Source organism: Crinia signifera, chromosome 9 (assembly GCF_055691185.1).
Source record: "Crinia signifera chromosome 9, ASM5569118v1, whole genome shotgun sequence".
Lineage (NCBI taxonomy): Eukaryota > Metazoa > Chordata > Amphibia > Anura > Myobatrachidae > Crinia > Crinia signifera.
The window spans coordinates 4166992-4190075 of record NC_139225.1 but is presented as its reverse complement, the minus strand read 5'-3'; the positions used below and the strand labels follow the sequence as shown (position 1 = coordinate 4190075).

The 23084-nt window shown below is 42.5% G+C and overlaps 1 protein-coding gene across 1 annotated transcript; it reads right to left on the bottom strand.

Moving 5' to 3' along the window:
• Positions 1 to 1978: 1978 nt before the first annotated feature.
• On the bottom strand, positions 1979 to 21845 carry GFI1B (growth factor independent 1B transcriptional repressor). Its single transcript, XM_083160469.1, has 7 exons — positions 21758 to 21845; positions 14248 to 14362; positions 9373 to 9540; positions 8998 to 9257; positions 7804 to 7941; positions 6271 to 6436; positions 1979 to 2839 (listed from the first exon to the last, which is right to left on the bottom strand). Exons 2-7 carry the CDS (start codon positions 14357 to 14359, stop codon positions 2661 to 2663), a joined length of 1023 nt encoding a protein of 340 aa, XP_083016595.1. The 5' UTR covers positions 14360 to 14362; positions 21758 to 21845; the 3' UTR covers positions 1979 to 2660.
• Positions 21846 to 23084: the final 1239 nt, after the last annotated feature.

The window sequence follows — 23084 nt, the reverse complement described above, 5'->3', positions numbered from 1 at the left end:
TCTCTGTAATTCCAGCCCCTTCTCTCTACTCTATTATCTACCTGGACTATGAAAACAATTCCGGTGCCATTTTCTGCTTGGCTCCCTCATATGTTTTACCTCTAACATCCCCAACATCATTTTAGCATTAAGTTAAAATTCACATCCTCCTAGCGCCTCTGTGCTACACTATTACATAGTCTCTGCCTCTCCCAAGGAGCTGACTCTTCTACTCCTACAGTGCACAGAGTGAAGAAGTGGACAATGGGGACGTTGTACAATGCAGAAAGGGACATTTTAGATTTAGGTAAGGTGTGAAATCTAAATAGCAGTGTAAAAATAAAACAGCCAGTATTTACCCTGCACAGAAACAAAATCCAACTCTCTCTGCACATGTTACATCTGCCCCACCTGCAGTGCACATGTTTTGTCCATTACAGAAAGATTTTGGTTTGCAATCCATTCTGAATTGAGCCCTAAGGCACTACTGTGGTGCATAAAATAAACGAGGGTACTAATATGGGGCATACAATTAACTAAGGAACTACTATGGGGCATACAATGAACTAGGGAATTACTATGATGCATAACATGAAATGGTACTTGTTTCCTAGCACGGTGCCCACAATATTCAGTCGTATGGCATTGTATTCAATATAAAATTGCATACCATTGTATATGGCATACAATGGCATACAATGCAATGCGATGCGATTTTAAATTGTATATACGATTTTTAATTGTATAAGCACCTTAATAGGTGCTTACAATGTTAAATGCACCCCCACGCCACCGCCACTATCAACGCCAACCCGAAGTGTGGTGAGCGAAGCGAGCCCGCGAGGGGCGGCGGTACGCGTCCTCCGACCTTTTCATACCCCCATATTTATGTCGGCGTGGAGTTGATTTTATATAGTGTGGCGAGCGCAGCGAGCCACCGAACCCGAAGCGTGGCAAGCGAAGCGCGCCTCGCGAGGGGACGCGCATTACTTCACATGTATTCCTCGTCCCCATGCGGGGCTCGCTGCGCTCCCCACGCTTTGGGCTCGGTGGACAGTGGGGGTATGAAAGGTTGGAGGACGTGTACCCCTGCCCCTTGCGGGCTCACTACGCTCGCCACGCTTCGGGTTGCCGTTGATAGTATGGTTGGCGTGGGGGTGCTTTTAACATTGTAAGCACCTATTACGGTGCTTATACAATTATTTATCTTATAGGGGGCACATTTAACATTGAAAACACCCATTAGGGGGCTTATACAATTTAAAATCGTATACCATTGTATATGGCATACAATAGCATACAATTCGATGGTATACAATTTAAAATTTTATAACATCGGCTAACATCGCATTGCATACCATCGTATGCCTTATGGTATGCGATGCGATGGGCGCTGTGCTAGGAAACAAGTACCCATGAAATAATGCACTAATATGGGGCATAAAATTAACTAGGGCAATCATATGGGGCATAAAATGGGCAACCACTGTTGAAAGAGGTATCTCTATATAAGCATTGGGCCCCTTAAAATATTTCTGTGGGTTTGACTACACCACCTAATACCCCTTTCACACCAGCCAAAATTTCCAGGTTGGCCCCGGGAACAACCTGGCACTAGCGCTGGTGTGAAAGGCTCCCAGGCTGAAATCCCGGCACCGATGTGCCGGGATTTCAACCCTGCTAGCAAGCACTTTCACGGGTTACTGGCTGGTGTGGAAGTCAGGTGAGGTGACTGATGGGGGGAGCTGCTGGGTGCCCCTTCTGCCACTAAGGGAACTGAAGCCGCTAGGGGGACTGCCGGGTTACAGAGCTACCTACAGAAAATGCAGGAACTAGGCTGGTGTGAAAGGGGCCAATCCAGGAATGTCCCTGCATGATCCCGAGACCATATTCCCGGGTAATTCCCTACATTTTCTGGTGTGAAAGGTGTATAAGATAAACAAAGGTATTATTTCATCAGCTCTTCACAAGTAATACTACTGAGCAATATTTAAGCCATAAAATATTTTATTAAAATAATAATATTAAGAATAAAATAAAGTTTGATAGAAATTTGCATACATGTGCAATAAAAAATATACTTAAAGTTGAGTTTAAACATAAATAAAGGTGTACAAGGCAAGTTCTTCCGCATTGTCAGAGTCCTCTGAGGTTATTGGATAAATGGGAGAAGCCACATTTGTTATTCCCCATACACACTAGCCGACACCTGCAGACGGGCGATATTGTGTGTACACGCTGAACAATATCGGCCGCTGTTATCGTTTAGTGATGTCACCAGGGCCCACTGAACATGCGGGTCATATGGCTATAAAGCCAAATTGACCTTCATGATCAGTAAACATCAATCATCGTTAAGGATGCAGGGGAGCGTGCATTGATAACTATATTGAGTGTACACACTGAATGATATCTTTCACTATATCCTCTTGTGTGTATGGGCCATCATCTGTCTGGATGTTATCTGTGAAATATAAAGAGTTTGAAATATAGTGCAATAATCCTACATCGATGTGGTGCCCCAATCGTCTATGTACCAAGTCTATTGTGTCTCAGGCCTAACTGCAATGTCCTGTATCTGCACTCAGCCTTCTGTGTTGGCACCAGCTGGAAGGAGCACTCAGGTCTATGTAGATGTGCAGTCTGGGCATAGAATGGGACTGCCATTAACAGCAGTGTGGTCATTTCAGTCCGTGCTGGTTTTCCCTGTGTCTCCGTAGGTCCACTTTACGCTGAAAGCCCTTTCCGCACAGGTCACAGGTGAAAGGTTTGAAGCCCGTGTGCTTGCGGCTGTGTGTGATTAGGTTGGAGCTTTGGCTGAAAGCTTTTCCACAAACCTGGCACTTGTGAGGTTTCTCTCCTGAGAGGATGAGAGGAAGAGAAAATGCATTGATTGGATGATTCACTTCACAAGAGCAACTGAAATCTAAATTGTAGTGTAAAAATAATACAGCCAGTATTACCCTGCACAGAAACAGAATCACTCATCCAACTATACAGTAACTCTCTCTGCACATATCACATCTGCCGCATCTGCAGCCAGTATTACCCTGCACAGAAACAGAATCACTCATCCAACTATAACTCTCTCTGCACATGTCACATCTGCCCCATCTGCAGTACACTTACCTTACTCCCAACACTAACATCTATCCTCACATTGGTACACTACAACTGCCCTACTCATACTGGCACACCATCACACCTACCCTACCCACACTGGTACACCTTCACATCTACTGTACTCACACTAATACACTATCACATCTACAATACCCACTGGTACACCATCACACCTATCCTACTCACACTGGTACACCATCACATCTACAGTACCCACTGGTACACCATCACACCTACCCTACTCACACTGGTACACCATCACACCTACCCTACTCACACTGGTACACCATCACACCTACACACTGGCACACCATCACATCTACTGTACTCACACTAATACACCATCACATCTATTATACTCACTCTAGTACACCATCACACCTACAGTACTCACACTAATACACCATCACATCTACAGTACCCACTGGTACACCATCACATCTACTGTACTCACACTAATACACCATCACATCTATTATACTCACTCTAGTACACCATCACACCTACAGTACTCACACTAATACACCATCACATCTACAGTACCCACTGGTACACCATCACACCTACCCTACTCACACTGGTACATCATCACATCTACTGTACTCACATTAATACACCATCACATCTATTATACTCACTCTAGTACACCATCACACCTACAGTACCCACTGGTACACCATCACACCTACACACTAGTACACCATTACACCTATCCTACTCACACTGGTACACCATCTCACCTACACTACTCACACTGCTACACATCACAATTACACTACTCACACTGGTACACCATTATACCTACACTACTCACACTGGTACACCATCACACCTACACACTGGTACACCATCATACCTATCCTACTCACACAGGTACACAATCACACCTACACACTGGTACACCATCATACCTATCCTACTCACACTGGTACACCATCACAATTACCCTACTCACACTGTGACACATCACAACTACACTACTCACACTACTACACCATCACACCTACTCTACTCACACTGGTACACCATCACAATTACACTACTCACACTGGTACACCATTATACCTACCTTACTCACACTGGTACACCATCACAACTACACTACTCACACTGCTACACCATCACACCAACACTACTCACACTGGTACACCATCACAATTACACTACTCACACTGGTACACCATCACAATTACACTACTCACACTGGTACACCATTATAATTACACTACTCACACTGGTACACCATCACACCTACACTACTCACACTGGTACACCATCACACCTACACTACTCACACTGCTACATATCAGACCTACACTACTCACACTGCTACACATCACACCTACACTACTCACACTGCTACACATCACACCTACACTACTCACACTGGTACACCATTATACCTACCTTACTCACACTGGTACACCATCACACCTACCCTACTCACACTGCTACACATCACAATTACACTACTCACACTGGTACACAATCACACCTACTCTACTCACACTGGTACACCATTATACCTATACTACTCACACTGGTACACCATTATACCTACACTACTCACACTGGTACACCATTATACCTACACTACTCACACTGGTACACCATTATACCTATACTACTCACACTGGTACTCCATTATACCTATACTACTCACACTGGTACACCATTATACCTACACTACTCACACTGGTACACCATTATACCTACACTACTCACACTGGTACACCATTATACCTACACTACTCACACTGGTACACCATTATACCTACACTACTCACACTGGTACACCATTATACCTACACTACTCACACTGCTACACATCACACCTACACTACTCACATTGGTACACCATTATACCTATCCTACTCACACTGGTACACCATTATACCTACACTACTCACACTGGTACACCAACACACCTATCCTACTCACACTGGTACACCATCACACCTACTCTACTCACACTGGTACACCATTATACCTACACTACTCACACTGGTACACCATTATACCTACACTACTCACACTGGTACACTAGTATACCTATACTACTCACACTGGTACACCATTATACCTATACTACTCACACTGGTACACCATTATACCTACACTACTCACACTGGTACACCATTATACCTACTCTACTCACACTGGTACACCATTATACCTACACTACTCACACTGGTACACCATTATACCTACACTACTCACACTGGTACACCATTATACCTATACTACTCACACTGGTACACCATTATACCTATACTACTCACACTGGTACACCATTATACCTACACTACTCACACTGGTACACCATTATACCTACACTACTCACACTGGTACACCGTTATACCTATACTACTCACACTGGTACACCATTATACCTACACTACTCACACTGGTACACCATTATACCTACACTACTCACACTGGTACACCATTATACCTACACTACTCACACTGGTACACCGTTATACCTACACTACTCACACTGCTACACATCACACCTACACTACTCACATTGGTACACCATTATACCTATCCTACTCACACTGGTACACCATTATACCTACACTAATCACACTGATACAACATTATACCTACACTACTCACACTGGTACACCATTATACCTATACTACTCACACTGGTACACCATTATACCTATACTACTCACACTGGTACACCATTATACCTACACTAATCACACTGATACAACATTATACCTACACTACTCACACTGGTACACCATTATACCTATACTACTCACACTGGTACACCATTATACCTATACTACTCACACTGGTACACCATTATACCTACACTACTCACACTGGTACACCATTATACCTACACTACTCACACTGGTACACCATTATACCTACACTACTCACACTGGTATGCTCTAAAATAATTTGCAACCTCCACTAGGTGACACTTTACCTACTAGAGTCCAAGCTCTCTCACAATCGGGGCCCTCTCTGGTTTGTGTTTTCTCACCTTCATGTACTGTAACAAACATTAATTTCCCTATTGTATGTATTCTCAGATTCCCTCTGTAACCCTGGCTGTAGAGCCCACTGACACCTTACATAGCAACAACAATGATCATACTTATAATTGTGTCATAATACCCATATCTTAGGTGCGGTATCACTCACCCGTGTGGATGTAAGTGTGTTTCTTCATGTCAGACTTCTGGTGGAAGCGCTTGCCGCAGAACTGGCAGGGGTAGGGCCGGGTGTCTGAGTGGATGAGCAGGTGGGTGGATAACGTCGAGGAACGCTTGAATGTCTTTCCACACATCTTACACTCAAAGCTCCTCTCCTGTAGGGTGGCAGCAGTTATATTACATTCAGATCACTGGGGGACGCCAAAGGCCCTGATATTGTGGGGCACTAAAGGGGTACATTTACTAAGATGGGGGATTCTATTGCAGATGGGATGTTGCCCATAGCAACCAATCTTATTCTACTTCTTATTAATTTAGCACCTTCTTTAAGATAATAACTAGAATCTAGTTGCTAAGGGCAATATCCCATCTTCGTAAATGTACCTGTAAAACTCATATCAAGTCCTAAATGTAAGGGTAGGCTGGGACTTGTAGTTCACAATCACTGGTATGCTCTCTCATCCATGACATGCTAGTCCCTGTAGTTCCACGGGTAGTGTTACAAAGAAACACGCTATTTTCTGATATTAGTCCTCAAGGCACCCCAAAGGTTCAGGTTTCATGCTTTGCCACAGGTGATTTAATTAGTATCCCCCCCCCCAATCAATTTGATTTTACAATCTGCGCTGAGTCATAGATACACTTAAAACCTCAAGACCTGTTTCGGAACCTCTGCCCTAGGGAATTCCAGCTCCTGGTGAACGGACTAGGGCTATGTCACATTATGGAGGAGGAACCCATACTTCAGTTTCCTTGCTATAGTGGGACCAGCGTATATAAGGACACACCAATCGGTATTACATGTACGCATGGGGGTGCCTCGTCCTGGCACGGATGTACACAAGGCATACTCGCCTACTTTTGAAAACTAGTTTCAGGGAGATTATAGCTGGCAGTAGCATGTTGCGCAGCGCCCCATGAAGGGGGTGTGTCATGCTCCACCCAAAGGGCGTGGCTAGTTCCATATATGGGTGTATACTGTATGTGCTTAAATGCTTGTTGCAAGATATTTCTAGACAAAATTAGTGACTACATATTTTGGGAAATGTAACAAGTTCTGGTAATAACATTGCTGCCTGCAATATTGGATTATTTGTTGTGATATTTAGGGTGAAATTTAATAGGTTGAGAGATTCAGAAAGTGAGAGATTTGGTAAGAAATCTCCAGTTTTCTAAAGCGGCAATCATTTACACTTGCAGTCTCAACTACTCTGAGCCTGCGATGACCGGTGCCCCAGTGTAACAATCATCAGATGGGAGCCTGTTATGATGGTTTTGGACCTATTTGTAATGCTGCAAATAGATGTGCAGCCGTACACATCCATACGGACAGCGAGCACATTAGCAATGCTGGCCATGCGAATTCACGCCCATGTGATCAGCTCGGAATTGAGCGATATTATGTTTCTGCAAATGTATTTTCTTGTATCATAGTTTTTATTTTTGCTATTACCCCACAATTTCTGATATTTAAAAAAATAAACATTTGTAAACCGTATTATTATTATTCGGAGGACCCCACCTGCGAGTGGACATTGAGGTGCTGTTCCAGGCTGACTGCATGGCCAAAGGACTTCCCACAGATATCACAGACAAATGGCCGAGTCCCACTGTGAGATCTCCGGACGTGGACTTCCAAACCATGGGATGTGGAGAAAACCTGGAGGAGAACCGACACAAATATCCTAGAGTAAGACCACTGGCCAGGGACTGGATGAGTACTTAGGTGCTGTGTTATATGTTCTATAGATAAATAAAAAGATAATGGGTGTATCTATAATGGGTGCAGGCTGAGAGAAGCACCCAGGCCCCTAGGTGTGAGTTGCCCACACCAAACACCCGGCGCCCACATCACCAGGAGCATGGAGCCAGCACCATGTTTCCAAAGATCTGAGAAATGTGCGCTACAGAAATCTCGCTGAAAATTGCGCATGTACCATTTTGCTGAAAACCGACTCAGGAGCAGTAGCATACGTCCCAACTGTAACGATTTTGGTTTGTTTTTCAGGTACTGTCCCGATGACCCACTCACAGTCCGCAGTGTCCCCCAGTGGTGGGTGGGGATGGAAGGCCGCCTCTCTCTGTCGTGCCCATTCCCCAGGAGAGAGGGACTGGTGTCGTGGGCAGCAGATCACAGAGTGCCCACAATGAGACGTGGATCACAATTGCGGCACTATTTACAAAGTCACACCACCTATTCCTGAGGCCATGTACCCTATTTTAGGGCATCAACAGCTGTCCTGCTTCTTGCCTGGACAAAGCTACAAGAGGTGCGGATGGGGTGTTGGGGATTGCATGGAGGCAGTGCACCTACTTTTAGGAACTTGCAGGAGACACATACTGTAGTTTTTTGGGGTGATTTCTCTCCCCTTTGGAAATACAAGTCAAAAACAGACTTTTATTTCCACCAGAGTCCACCGAAGAGGGGGCGGGCGCTGACGTCATTTCAACCACCCACTCCTGGCAGGCATCGACCCACCTGCGTTGCGAGGGGAACGCCCAGCATTTTCATAGACACGCCCATAAAACGCTGGCCGTTACCCTGCTCCAGCCCGGTGTCCGCCCACATCTACCCCCTGGAGCAAATGGCTCAGCAAGTGTGAAACTCGACGAAGACGTTCGTTCCCGGCATCTGCACATTCAACAAAATGAATTCCCCAAAATGAATTATGGTCACCCCCATGGTTCTAAACTTTACAACTGAACAACGACTTACTTTGCTGCACTTTACACAGTGGTAAGTGTCCATGGCGGAGGAGTACCCCATGCTGTAATTAATGGGGTGGTCATAGTCCGAGTCAGCAGCAGGAGGGCCGCTGTATATGGAGTGCTGCAGTATGGAGCGATGTACATGGGAGGGGATCTGCTTGAAGTTATAAGCCGAGTGCAGGGTTTCCCAGGAAAAGTTCTGCTTGTAGAAAGTGGTGAGTGGGGGCGAGCTGTAGGCCTTCATAGGGAGAGAGGTCAGTGCGATGCCTGGAGATGGCAATGGAGAATGAGACATAGAAACATGAGGTCCTGCAAGTGTCATCGTCATTTATTATACAGGAACTGGTTATCCAACTAGGGCACTCAGACACGGGCAGATTACCTGGGCATGGAGGTGGCGAGTTACTTCTGCTCATGAACAATGGCTTCCCCCTGTCATCTTCTGGATAGTCGTGAGACTTATTCTTGGTCAAGTCCTCAGCTGTATTTTCTTTTACTGTTAGGGCATCGCACAGTGGAGGGACTTCAGGTGGTTCTCCAGCAGGCTGACCTGTTGTAAGTACATACAGTATGTATTATTATTATTAGTAGTAGTAGTAGCGGTAGTAGTACAAGTAGTAATAGTAGTAATAGACGTAGTAGTACAAGTAGTAGTAATAGAGGTAATAGTACAATTAGTAGTAGACAGAGGCAGAACTCTGGGAGGCAATGGAGTCATCTGCCGCCGGGCTCCTGCTCCCAAGGGGGCACCTCTCCACCTCCTGGAAGTTGAATTCAGTTATTTAAAAGCCAGTGATATTGCTTCTGTGGCTGAGTTCTGAAATATATATGTGTTCTCTATCTATCTATCTATCTATCTATCTAAACAGAAATATATATTTCTATAAGGTTATATAGGGTTGTATGTGTGTGGGGGGGGCACCAATATGTATCTTGCCTCCGGGCAACTGGAACGAACTTACGCCACTGGTAGTAGACGTAGTAGTAGTAGTAGCAGCAGCAGCAGTATCCTATATTCCTATATTCAGTTACTATCTTCCTTTTGTGCACATCTGCACTAGCAATGGAATTTTGGAATGAATTTCACAAACTTCAAAGTCAGTAATTCTTTCTCACCTGTATGTCCCTCGTACCTGTATATGTCCCTCGTACCTGTATATGTCCCTTGTACTGTATCTGTCCCTCGTACCTGTATATGTCCCTTGTATCTGCAGGTTCCTTGTAACTTTATGTCCCTCATATCATTATGTCCATTCTACCTGTATTTCCTTCGCAGTGTTATGTCCCTTATACCTGCTCTCATGCCAGTAATTCTTTCCCACCAGGATGTCCCTCGTACCTGTATATCTCTTGACCAGTTTGTCTTTGTACCTATATACCCCTCATGCAATAGGTCGACAGGGTCATGTCAACAATCAAAAGTTTGACCTTCAAAAGGTTGACATTTTCACAATGTTTCACATTTTTTTGTTGCCATATGGATGGTATGAAGTATGAAAAAACACAAAAATTTTTTGAAAAAATCATGTCGACCTTTTTTTACGATGTTGACCTTTTTAAAGTCAAACTTTTGATTGTTGACATTTTGACCCTGTCGACCTTTTGCGTATCAACATTCTGCTGTCGACCTACTGCCTATGACTGTAGATCTATGAACCGGATACAATGGCCAAGGACCACAGAAATGAAGGTATATGTCTGATAGTATAAATACATGAATTGTTTGCAGAATTTAAATAAGAAACATTATATAATGCCTAAAGGATTCACTAAAGCAACCAATCAGATTTCTCTACTGCATCCTAAAAAATTATAGACATAATTGGTTGCTATGGGAAACATCACCTCTTTTAATTTGTAGAAGCTTTAGCAAATTTACCCCTAAAGGTTCCCATACACTTGCCCAACTTGGGCCAATATCACCCAATCCCGACGGATCAGGCAGAGAACTCGTTTGATGTCTCTCTCGGGTCCAATGTGTGGTCCTGTGCGCATCAGACCTGAGCCGGAGGTCGTACCTGCTGCCCATCCGACCTCCAACTCAGCCCCGCTCCCAGCGGTGGGGGATGGGGATACATGTGATACACCGCATGTGAAAGGACAGCATGTAATATATCTCATGCTATCCTGGTGCCCGGAAAGGTGCCGGGCGGCTCAGGGGGGTCGGATGCCCCATAAACTACCACACTAGTGTATGGGCACTTTAATCCTGCAATAAATAATTTGAGCGCATGGGAAGTGGCCACTGAAGTATATAAGTCTGACCGATATTACCGATCCCCATGAACGTACAGTAAATAGTCTGTGTGAAAAAATAATCATTCTACTGGTCACCAACCAGTGGGATGTAGTGTGTGCAGCACACCCCCGGGCCCCTATATCCCAGTGGGGTCCACACCGCACCCATTTTTTTTATATTTACCATCCAGAGTGCAGTGGTGATGACAGCAGCGCTGAGGAAATCAATGGAAAAATGGATGCCACTTTCCCAGATATCTGCGCACGCGCAGTGTAGTCTGAGGGCTCTGTGTTTAGACTCTACCTCACTCCGATAATCCTGGCAGAGAGGAGAGGGGAAGAGGAGGCTGCGCATGGGCTTCTTCCTCTCATAAAACACCTCTGTCACCAACCAATATATAATCAGTGTCTTTCTCTTAATACGCGAGAGACAGCGGCAGCCATTTTGCTGCTCAGCCATTATTCAGTTTATTCATTCACAAGGAGCTGGTTGTGTCAACACTAACAAAGCGTGTGCCCCAATGACATTGATAGTCCCCAGTAAAACGATGCATTCTCTGAAATATTGGTGTGACACGGTTTGTATGTCGTTTTGGATAAATAGGCTTTGTAATGTGTAATGTTGGTTATACGGACGGCTTTAGAACCACAGTTATGCGTTCCATTTGTATGTATTTTTTACAAAACACATCTATTGACACAGTGTGTGTGTAAAGGAAACCACAATGTTTATATAGACACTGAGCCAAGTTATGTCGGAAAATCCGTCTTTGATTGAGCTGAGAAAACATATCCTGGCATCGCATCCTTATCATGTATGTAACACACCTGGCATCGCATCCTTATCATGTATGTAACACGCCTGGCATCGCATCCTTATCATGTATGTAACACACCTGGCTACGCCATTTAAGCCGCAACAGCCTATTAGTGCCACAAACCTGAGCTGCCTTTATTTGGAATATGGAAAATGTATATGCCGCCATCTTGTTTAATTCAGACCTCAACAGAGGTGCAACTTAGTACTTAGCAGCTCACCATTATTCGTGATCATGTAGCGCAACCAAATCACAGACAAACATGATCTTGTTAATACAACATTACAATGTTTCTGCAGAAAGGAGATCCGGACAGACAGACCGGCCAGTTCCCAGGAAACAGCTATATACCTGCTTACAGATTACACAGAAAACTGACACAATGGTGGATTTGAATAAACTTCATTTGAATGAGCCTGAAGGGTTAGGAATAACTGTTGGCTCTCAGCATTCTGTTCATGAATCACAAAGCCACACCTCATAGATAGCACTGTATGTTATGCTGTTCTAATAATGTGCTACATAAATATAATCAGTGCTCTTCAGATGCCCATGTAATCAATTTATATAGATATGAGGGGGACGCAGTCAGTATCCTAGCGGTCAGAATCCTGGCGGCCGAAATCCCGACTGCCGAAATCCCAGCACTTTGTTACTCAATGGGTGTCCACGACACCCATAGAGGGAGAATAAATGAGTGTGCCAAGCATAGCGAGGCACCAGGCCTGCTGCGTGGCGTGCGCAGCGAGCACGCAAGGGGGGCGATCCACGTCCCGCCCTTGTCGGGATTTCAGCGGTCAGGATTCCGGCGTCGGGATTTTGACCACTGGGATTTCATACCGATCCCATATGAGGTACAGTTCATAGCATGAGAGAGAGAGAGGGAGAGGGAGGGGTGGGGGGGGGGCGCATTATGGCGAAGCAGCATCAACAGAGAGTCGGTATAATACGGTGTGATCACATTTGGACCCCGCTCTCCCTCTGCTATACAGTGAATCACCTCGTTAAGCCCGCGGGCTGTCCACGTCACTGGCCAAGTGAGCGAGGTCCCAAAGGGGGTGGGGATCGTTTGGTCTACAGCATGTTGGTTGACAAGCATTAGGTCTACACCGTTAGGTCGACATGGGGAAAGGTCGACTTGGGACCAGGTCGACATGGGTCTAGGTTGACATGGTCGACAGGTCAATAGGTCGACACAAGCATTAGGTCAACAGTGTCTAGGTCGACAGTCAAGAGGTCGACATAGGGGTTTTCAGGTTTTTTTACCCAAATGTCGACACAGTCGACATGGACACAGTTTCCAGTGCACCACATCCCCTTGCATCGCTCGCAATGCTTGGGGCACGGTGCCTCGCCGCGCTCGCCACACTATTTTATTCACCCACCACGCCCTAGTGGATGGTAGGGCATAAAAAACCGCCTGTCGGCACATGTCCTCTCAAAAAACAGTGAAAAACCCCATGTCGACCTTTTTACTGTTGACCTTTTGACTGTCGACTTAATGCTTGTGTCGACCTAATGACCGGTCGACCAAAACCTACGTCGACATAGACCCATGTCGACCAAGAACCATGTCGACCTAGAACCATATTGACCTGACGGTGTCAACAAATATGCTGTAGACCAAATGACCGTATCCCCCCAAAAGGCTAGACAACGTTCAATATAGGAGAAGCTCCCCAGTGTTCCATACAGTCTTGCATTATCTCAGAGCTCTTTTAGGGGGATGTATCAACTTCAAGCAGTAGAACAGTTGCCCCTAGCAACTAAACAGCTTTGAGGGAGCATTAATGAAGAACATTCCAATAAAATAAAAGGTAGGTGAATTGATTGGTTGCCATGGTCACCTTCTCCTCAGGGCCATTTTGCGACGATAGGTAAATTTGTATATTTCTGAAAACAAAATAATCATTAGTCAAATACCAGATATATACCTGTGGCAGCGGCCATTTTACCTCAGGGCAGACCAGAGCTCAACAATGGTTACGTGTAATATAAATAGGGAAGTCATAAATGTACTTAAGGATGTTTTTTATTTTATAAATCACATTATGGACATTTTGTTCTTGAAGAGGAAATTGTTTAAGATTTATTTCCGTGCGTGTACACAGTCATGTTATCCGCAGTACGTCATGCGTACAAATGTCCAATCTACAGCTAGATCTTCTCTGAGTGTCACAGTGGCTGTGACTGCTGCTTACCATGATAAAATGCTGTGAGAGAACTCTCCCCGGGCCGCAACGTGTCCTCTGTGTAGCGGTGCTGCTGGTACGTGTGAGTCTTCTTGCTCTTTACCAAAAAGGACCGTGGCATTTTCTGAAATACAAGTATATTTTTATGGATATACAGGTGGCAGGAATGTATGTGAAAACACACGAGAAACACATGCTTTGGTCACTGGTCGCGGTTGTGCATTTATTTATTTATTCACAGTTTCTTATATAGCGCAGCAGATTTCGTTACAGCGTCTTATATAGCGCAGCAGATTCCGTTACAGTCCCTTATATAGCGCATCAGATTCCGTTACAGCGTCTTGTATAGCGCAGCAGATTCCTTTACAGCGTCTTATATAGCGCAGCAGATTCCGTTACAGTGTCTTATATAGCGCAGCAGATTCCGTTACAGTGTCTTATATAGCAGCAGATTCCGTTACAGGGTCTTATATAGCGCAGCAGATTCCGTTACAGCGTCTTATATAGCGCAGCAGATTCCGTTACAGTTTCTTATATAGCGCAGCAGATTCCGTTACAGTGTCTTGTATAGCGCAGCAGATTCCTTTACAGCGTCTTATATAACGCAACAAATTCCGTTAGTGTCTTATATAGCGCAGCAGATTCCGTTACAGTGTCTTATATAGCACAGCAGATTCCGTTACAGTGTCTTATATAGCACAGCAGATTCCGTTACAGCGTCTTATATAGCGCAGCAGATTCCGTTACAGTGTCTTTTATAGTGCAGCAGATTCCGTTACAGTGTCTTATATAGCGCAGCAGATTCCGTTACAGTGTCCTATATAGCGCAGCAGATTCCGGTACAGTGTCTTATATAGCGCAGCATATTCCGTTACAGTGTCTTATATAGAGCAGCAGATTCTGTTACAGTGTCTTATATAGCGCAGCAGATTCCGTTACAGTGTCTTATTAGCGCAGCAGATTCCGTTACAGTTACTTATATAGCGCAGCAGATTCCGTTACAGTGTCTTATATAGTGCAGCAGATTCCGTTACAGTTTCTTATATAGCGCAGCAGATTCCGTTACAGTGTCTTATATAGCGCAGCAGATTCCGTTACAGTGTCTTATATAGCGCAGCAGATTCCGTTACAGTGTCTTATATAGCGCAGCAGATTCTGTTACAGTGTCTTATATAGCGCAGCAGATTCCGTTACAGTGTCTTATATAGCGCAGCAGATTCCGTTACAGCGTCTTATATAGCGCAGCAGATTCCATTACAGTGTCTTATATAGCGCAGCAGATTCCGTTACAGCGTCTTATATAACGCAGCAGATTCCATTACAGTGTCTTATATAGTGCAGCAGATTCCGTTACCGCTTCTTATATAGCGCAGCAGATTCCGTTACAGTGTCTTATATAGCGCAGCAGATTTCGTTACAGTGTCTTATATAGCGCAGCAGATTCCGTTAGTGTCTTATATAGCGCAGCAGATACCGTTACAGTGTCTTATACAGCGCAGCAGATTCCGTTACAGTGTCTTATATAGAGCAGCAGATTCCGTTGCTCTTTACAATTGGAAACAACAGTGATACAACAAACTGGGTAGATACAAACCGACATGGAGGTAGGAGGGCCCTGCTTGCAAGCTTACAATCTATAGGGATATCACTTTAGTGATATCCCTCTAGCACCCAACTTGTCATTCCTGGACAATATTTCCAATAGGTGGAAATACCGGCCAGGACCTATTCAATCCCAGCAGTTTTCGCCCAGGATTTTTCTCTCCAGGTTCAGATCTTTGAAAAGCTGAATCTGCATTGGCGGAAACGGATGCTACATTGTTGAATCAGCGGCCGTTTCTTCCTAAAAGAATGTGGATTCGCTGATCCACATCTTCTCTGACTTCCAGAATGTTTCTGAAAGTTGGGGGGGGGGGGGGGGGGGGAAGAAAAACATTGAATAGGTCAAAAGAGAATTCGATCAATTATAGGCGAAAACTGTAGACATTTCCGACTTTCGTAAATATCAGCAAGGATTGAATACCCCCCTTGGGGCCTAATTCAGACCTGATTGTGAATCTGCATAGTTGCAGATAACTGCAAATAGATTCCGCCAAAAAGAGATCCCGCCCCGTGTAAATTTGGAAGAGAATTGCGAATGGATCGCTGACTGGCATCGACGCGCAAATCCATACACAATTCCTGCACCATCTAAAGGTTTTTGCAGTTTGAGCAAATGTAAGTCTGAGAATTCCGCTAATCTGAGACAGAGACAGGCTGATCGAGAAATCTGCTGATTACCACTCCCAAACGCCAGCTTCTTGTCAGTCAAGCTCTGTCCGCTTTGCGTTTACGATCTACACAAATTAATTTTTTATTGCTAATCAGGCTCGCGATGCGTACGGTACCTATGTGCAGTCATTTACCTATTGCTCAATTTGCGATTTAATTAATTAACATCAACTCAACGAATCAAGCCCTTAAGCGGCAACCTCTCCCCTGATTGGTGGTCTCCGAGTATTAGTCTCCACCCCCGCTGGGTGTTATCATGTAGTTGTGATCTGTAAATCTGCAAAATCTTACAACGAGGAACACAAGACTCATCCGAAATTGGCACCAGACCTGATTCAGGTGAAAACTCATTTGTTTGACATTTGCATTTGTCCTGCAAGGATTTCGTATTGTATTAGCCAGACACAGTCCGGCATTGATGTGGGGCTGGCACATTAGGGCTGGCAGGCTGCCCACAGAAACTTTTATTTGTCTTTGGAAATAATGTGGGGAAAAGTCTTTGAACAAAGAAGCAGAACAGACAGTAATTTTGGGGTTACTGCTCTCCATGACTCCCCTCCATTAAAAAAAACCCAACACATTAAAGTAGCCAATGAGGCAAGAGGACGTTAGCTACCGATCCAAACTCCTATATGCTTCTGACTGATCCTTGCGGCATAGTTGCCTATTCTCCTTCATTCTGCAGGAGACTCCCTGAAATAATAGCAATCTCCCTGACTCCCAGCAATCTCCCTCATTGCACCTTACCAATATTATGACACAATAAGACACCAGAGATACATACATTCAAATGGGATCATCAGTGCCATTTTCCTTGCATTGGTTATAAAGCACAATCATCCATATGGCTACATGCATATTAACCCCTTGAGTGGCAACATCTCTGTAAGAGATGGGCAATATATCCACTAAAAATGCCAGCGTCGCTCACATTTGTTATATAAATTCTAATAAAAAATGTTGTTTAAAAAAGTTATATTTTCTATAGTTTCACTTGCTGCCAACAGATGGCAGTGTTTTGGTGATACACAGACACTAGACATTTTATACATATATATATATATATATATATATATATATATATATATATATACTTCCCCAATAGTGGTGAGGCACCAATATATGGATATACAGCCCTTATGAAATCATCCAATTTCAATAAAATGGCAAAAAAGTGGTTGTTTTATTAGATCCTTCGATGAGTAGTCACAAAACAAGAATATGACAGGTGGCCCAACGCGTTTCGTCTTTAAAAAGACTTCATCAGGGGAACAACAGTGTAATCTTATGGATGATATAGGATTTACTATTATCATAAAAGTGGTGCTGTGCGGTTCATATTGTAAATCCAAGAGTTTTTTATTCTTTCTCAAAAGACCCTTGTGTGGTGTTATATAATTATAATAAGAGAACCATAAAAAGTGTATCTGGATGGCTTATCTGGCCAAACCTCTTAAGGTTAGTGAAATCACCGATGCAAAGATGGAAACCTTTTTCATCAGATGAGAGATACAGTAATACTGAGCCACTCTAGAGGACTTCTGTCTCCCACAGATATGGCCAGAAGAATGCAACATTGCAGAAATCAGCATTCTGATGGGCTTTGTTTTAACTAGTATTTTCTATATACTCATTTATTTTATTATAGTATTTTATATATACTTTGACAGCAGCTTTGCATAAGGATTGATTGTATTACTCTCTGTACATGTACTGTATTAATCTCTATGAATTCTAAGGTAAGAACATGGTTTTTATACAAGTGAGATGGTCTGAAGGATAATTTACATATGTTGTCAATGACAAACAAAAAAAAACAGTATATTATGGACAGGCACCACATATATTAGACTATTACACCATGTTATTTGAGTTTACTTAATACTTTTAGTGGTGACACTGAGGGGACATTATACCAGCACATTGTTTTTGGTGTAATTTTTTATTCTTATATTGAAAAATTAAAATCTGTAAAATAAATAAACAAACTCAGAAACAAAATACAGTGAGAACAGATCTACTACAAACTTTATATCAACTTTCTGCCTCATTACTGTGGCTGCAACATACTGAGTACTGTACTGTGCCTCCATACATAGAACACCCCCCCCCCCTCCCACCCACACACAAACAAATACTGATCATGTGTGTGTGTGTGTGTGTGTGTCTCCGAAACACTGCCATCTGTTGGCTGCGAGTGAAACTACATCTCTTTCTCTCTCACTTATGAACAAACACAGTGGCAATCACAAGGTAGCATTTGCATTGTGCGTGCTTACTAGTTTTTAATATATATATATATATATATATATATATATATATCAGTTACATAGTCTATCTAATATATTTCCTGTATTATTGTGGGTGTTATTTTCCCATTTAATGCAGCTATAGCTTTTTACTGAATGTCTAACACATGGCAGAAGTTGTACTTTCATTGTTCACCGTTAACATCTCAAATTAGTTCTATTTGTCCAACAAATTTGTTTTGTGAAGGATTCAGATTTCCTATTGGCACAAGCAACACTTGTAAATACACCTACTTAATTAAATAAAGGTTGATTAAATAATTCCACATTGAGCATATTCTGATTCAACGTACATTTCCTAGAGCTATATATAGAAAGTAAATATGTTTGTTTATTTGATATACCTCAGTAGAATTAGGTTATAACAAATGAGTTAACACATTTGTTTAATACAAGTATTTTGGGAATATACGGAATTCATGCGAAGATCTACAGACACCACAAACACCGCATGAAATGTAGATTTTATATTTTGTAAATGTTAATTTTTTCTTTTCTATATTTCAGATTGTAGTAATAGTTTTCCAAACTATTTTACCGGTATGTAGTTAAGTTGCCGACGGATGGAATATCGATTGACAGAATCCCCAAAACCTTTAGCCAGAAATCAACACCGACAATCAAAACACAGACAACATCACAACACTGACAAGGCAAAAACCGTCAGGAAGAAAACGCAGACACATCCACAATGCCGACAGCCAAAATAATGACACAAATAATACCAAATATAGTTTTTCATTTTTTTTTTTTTAAACTGTCTTGTTCATACTTTACAATCCCAGTGGGCATAGAGGAAAAATATAATGGGACGCCGAGCGCAGTGAGCCATACAAGGGGAACGTGGTTAACTATTCTATTAAGGTGTTCATGTGATTATAACTGTGTCGGTATTTATCATGTTCGGAATTATGATCATGTCGATCATAATACCAAAATCTGCACTGGCTTCCATTCCCCTACAGAATCCTCTTCAAACACCTCACACTCACATACAGGGCCATCTCTAATTCCATTGCTCCATATATCTCTAACCTCATCTCCATTCATACACCCTCCCACCCTCTATGGTCGGCTGACGACTGTCGTCTCTCCTCCACCCTGATCACTGCTTCCCATGCTAGAGTACAGGACTTTGCCCGTGCTGCACCTCTTCAGTGGAACGCACTCCCTCGCTCCATTAGACTCTCCCCAACATTCAAACGGGCACTGAAAACTCACGTATTCATCAAAGCGTACCCTTCCACTGCATAAACCAGCTGGTTCTCCGACCCCTTGCCTGTTTACATCCTGCTATCTAACCACCACCCACTCGCTTGCACCTCTTGTAATCTGTCTGTCTCCCCTTCCTACTAGATTGTAAGCTCCTCCGAGTAGGGCCCTCTTCCCTCCTGTTGTCAAAGCCCTCTTCTCTTCACATGTCACTCACAGCTCTCCTATACTCAAACACTCAGTGACCATCTTTGTCCGCATACTCCTCTCCATCAAGCCTCTAGTTATATGTTGATTGAGTCCTCACTACTTATATCCAAGCTGTAATGTGTATTGAACTGTGGCGCTCTTTATTTGTACTGTATTCTTGTTATTTATTCAATGTTATGCCAAGCTTTGTCTCCCTGTATTGTTCCTTTGTAAGGCGCTGCGAAACACTTGTGGCGCCTTATAAATAAAATTATAATAATAATAATAATAATAATAATAATAATGTTGATATATTGACTGTAGGTATTTGAACAGTAGGTGTTATGCCGGTATAACAGTGTCGGTCAAGTGATTGTCAGTAATCCAGTTGTAGGTAAATCAGACTTATCCCATTTTACCAGTATTATTATTATTATATTTTATTTATAAGGTGCCACAAGTGTTTCGCAGCACCGCACAATGGAACAGTACAGGGAGACAAAACTTAACATTACCGTAAATAAATAACAAAAATAGAGTACAGGTAAAAAGAGCGCCACAACTCAATACACACTACAGCTTAGATGTAAGTAGTGAGGACTTGTTCAACGTTCGACTAGGGGCTGGTGGTCAAAGATGGAGATGGATGAAGATGGTCGCTGAGTGTGTGTATTGGGAGAGTTGTAAGTGACATGTGAAGAGAAGAGCTTTGACAACAAGAGGAAAGAGGGCCCTGCTCTGAGGAGCTTACAATCTAGTGGGAATGGAACCATCCTTCCATCATTTTTAGAGTGTTCTACAGAGACACTGACTATTATATAGAAAAACACTAAACAGACGCCTATGTCAAAGATCTAATCAGATAACTACCTGCCAAACGCTGTTACACTACAACACACGACACGTGGCTAAATTCATAGTAAAAATTAAAAAAATTCTAGCTGATTGAAACACTAATCCGCATTTGTCAGTTCATCGTGTTCCGATATATGAGTGATATTTCTGTAATAAGCTTTTATCATATCACCCAGATTCTCTACGCATCACTAGTTAACATATATATGCAGTGCCTTTATGCATTTCAGTTTCAGTTTTAGGTCATAAACAGACAAAACTTACAACAATTACAACAATAAAATAGACAACAAAAACATTTAAAAAAAAAACACCCATGAAAAATGGAAAAAAAAAATTGTAAAACATACATACATGCAATAAAATCTAAATAGTTGCAACAACAATAAAACAAAATTGCATATATTTGCGGTAAAAAAATAATAATAATAATAATAATAATATATATATATGATTGATTGATGTGAAGGCACCAGGGCATCTGTCGGCTTACAGCAGAGTGCCAGCTCGCAGCACACGTGTATATATATATATATTATATATTATATATATATATATATATATACTGTATATATATATATATTTTTTTTTTCTTAAGCTCCAAAATATTTCAAAATTCAGAGATGTAAAAGTGAGAACAGATAAAAAAAGAAACGTAGCACTGAATATTACTAGTACGGTACCTGGCTGTTCCTGATGCAGGAGAATACTGTACCTCCTCTGGCTGCTGGTGTTACACTGATGTTTAACACAGCTGTCCACACGCCCTTCTTTTTAGCCTGAGTCTCTTTCTCTCTCTCCCCCCGCCCTGATTTTTCAATCTGATTACTTGTGTCAAAATCTGGTGGTACTGCAGCCAATGGGGAAGCTGTCAGCAATGACAATATTTGCTTATCAAAACTCCAGCAGGCTCAAAAGTTTAACACAACCAGCAGCGCAACTTCTCCTTAATGTGTGAACACGATAAACAGTCTCAGAACCTTCTCTAGAGTCGATAGTTGCAATTGGACATTATGGCCGGCTGCGGCAAATTTTATGTTTTTCACGCAGAATTTCTGATACTTCAATATCTGGGAATATCTTTTCTAGCTACATTTTCTTTTTTGTGTTTGTAGAAATATTTGTATACTATTACTATTATGGAGAGTATGGATGGTGTAATGGATTGGTTAGCATTACTGCCTCACAGCGCTGAGATCATGGGTTCCATTCCCACCATGGCTTTAACTTTGCGCAGTTTGTATAGTCTCCCTGTACTTGAGTGGGTTTCCTCCGGGTGCTCCAGTTTCCTCCCACAATTAAAAAATATACTGGTAGGCTACTTGGCTCCCAACAAAATTAACCCTAGAATGTCTGTGTGTGCCTGTACATGTGGTAGGGAATATAGATTGTAAGATCCACTGGGGCAGGGACTGATGTTCAAATATTCTCTGTAAAGCGCTGCGGAATATGTGTGCGCTATATAAGAGACTGTTAACAAATAAATAAATTACCCAGGTTTTGTCATTTACTCTTCCCTTGTATTGAGTTCATCATATTGATTCAAAATATCTTTTATTGAGCCTCAGTAAGCAAAAATAGTACATCAAGCAATGGATTATGATATACACAATATTAATGAGGATCAAAAACCTTTTTCAACATTTTCTTAAACGAACAACACTATGAAAATAGATGAAAGAGTTATCTCCTATTTTAGCAACATAAGAGCCGGAGGGTCTGTTTACAGTTCCCAGAGGATAGGTAAGAGAAGATATCTCTAAACATGATCATAATAGTGTAAAAATATAAGATAAAAATTATAACAATAAAATAAATGGAAGTAAAAGGAAGGAATAACTTGGTTCAATACAGACAAAATGAAGTATAAAATAATAAAACAAAACAATGTACTTCCCCAATTACAGACCCGGGTCGCCGGCCCATCCACGGACAGATCCAGTTAGTCCACAGGATATAAGGAAACAGAGAAGACAGGGAGCATGGAGTGAAGGAAAAGAATGTGGGGGA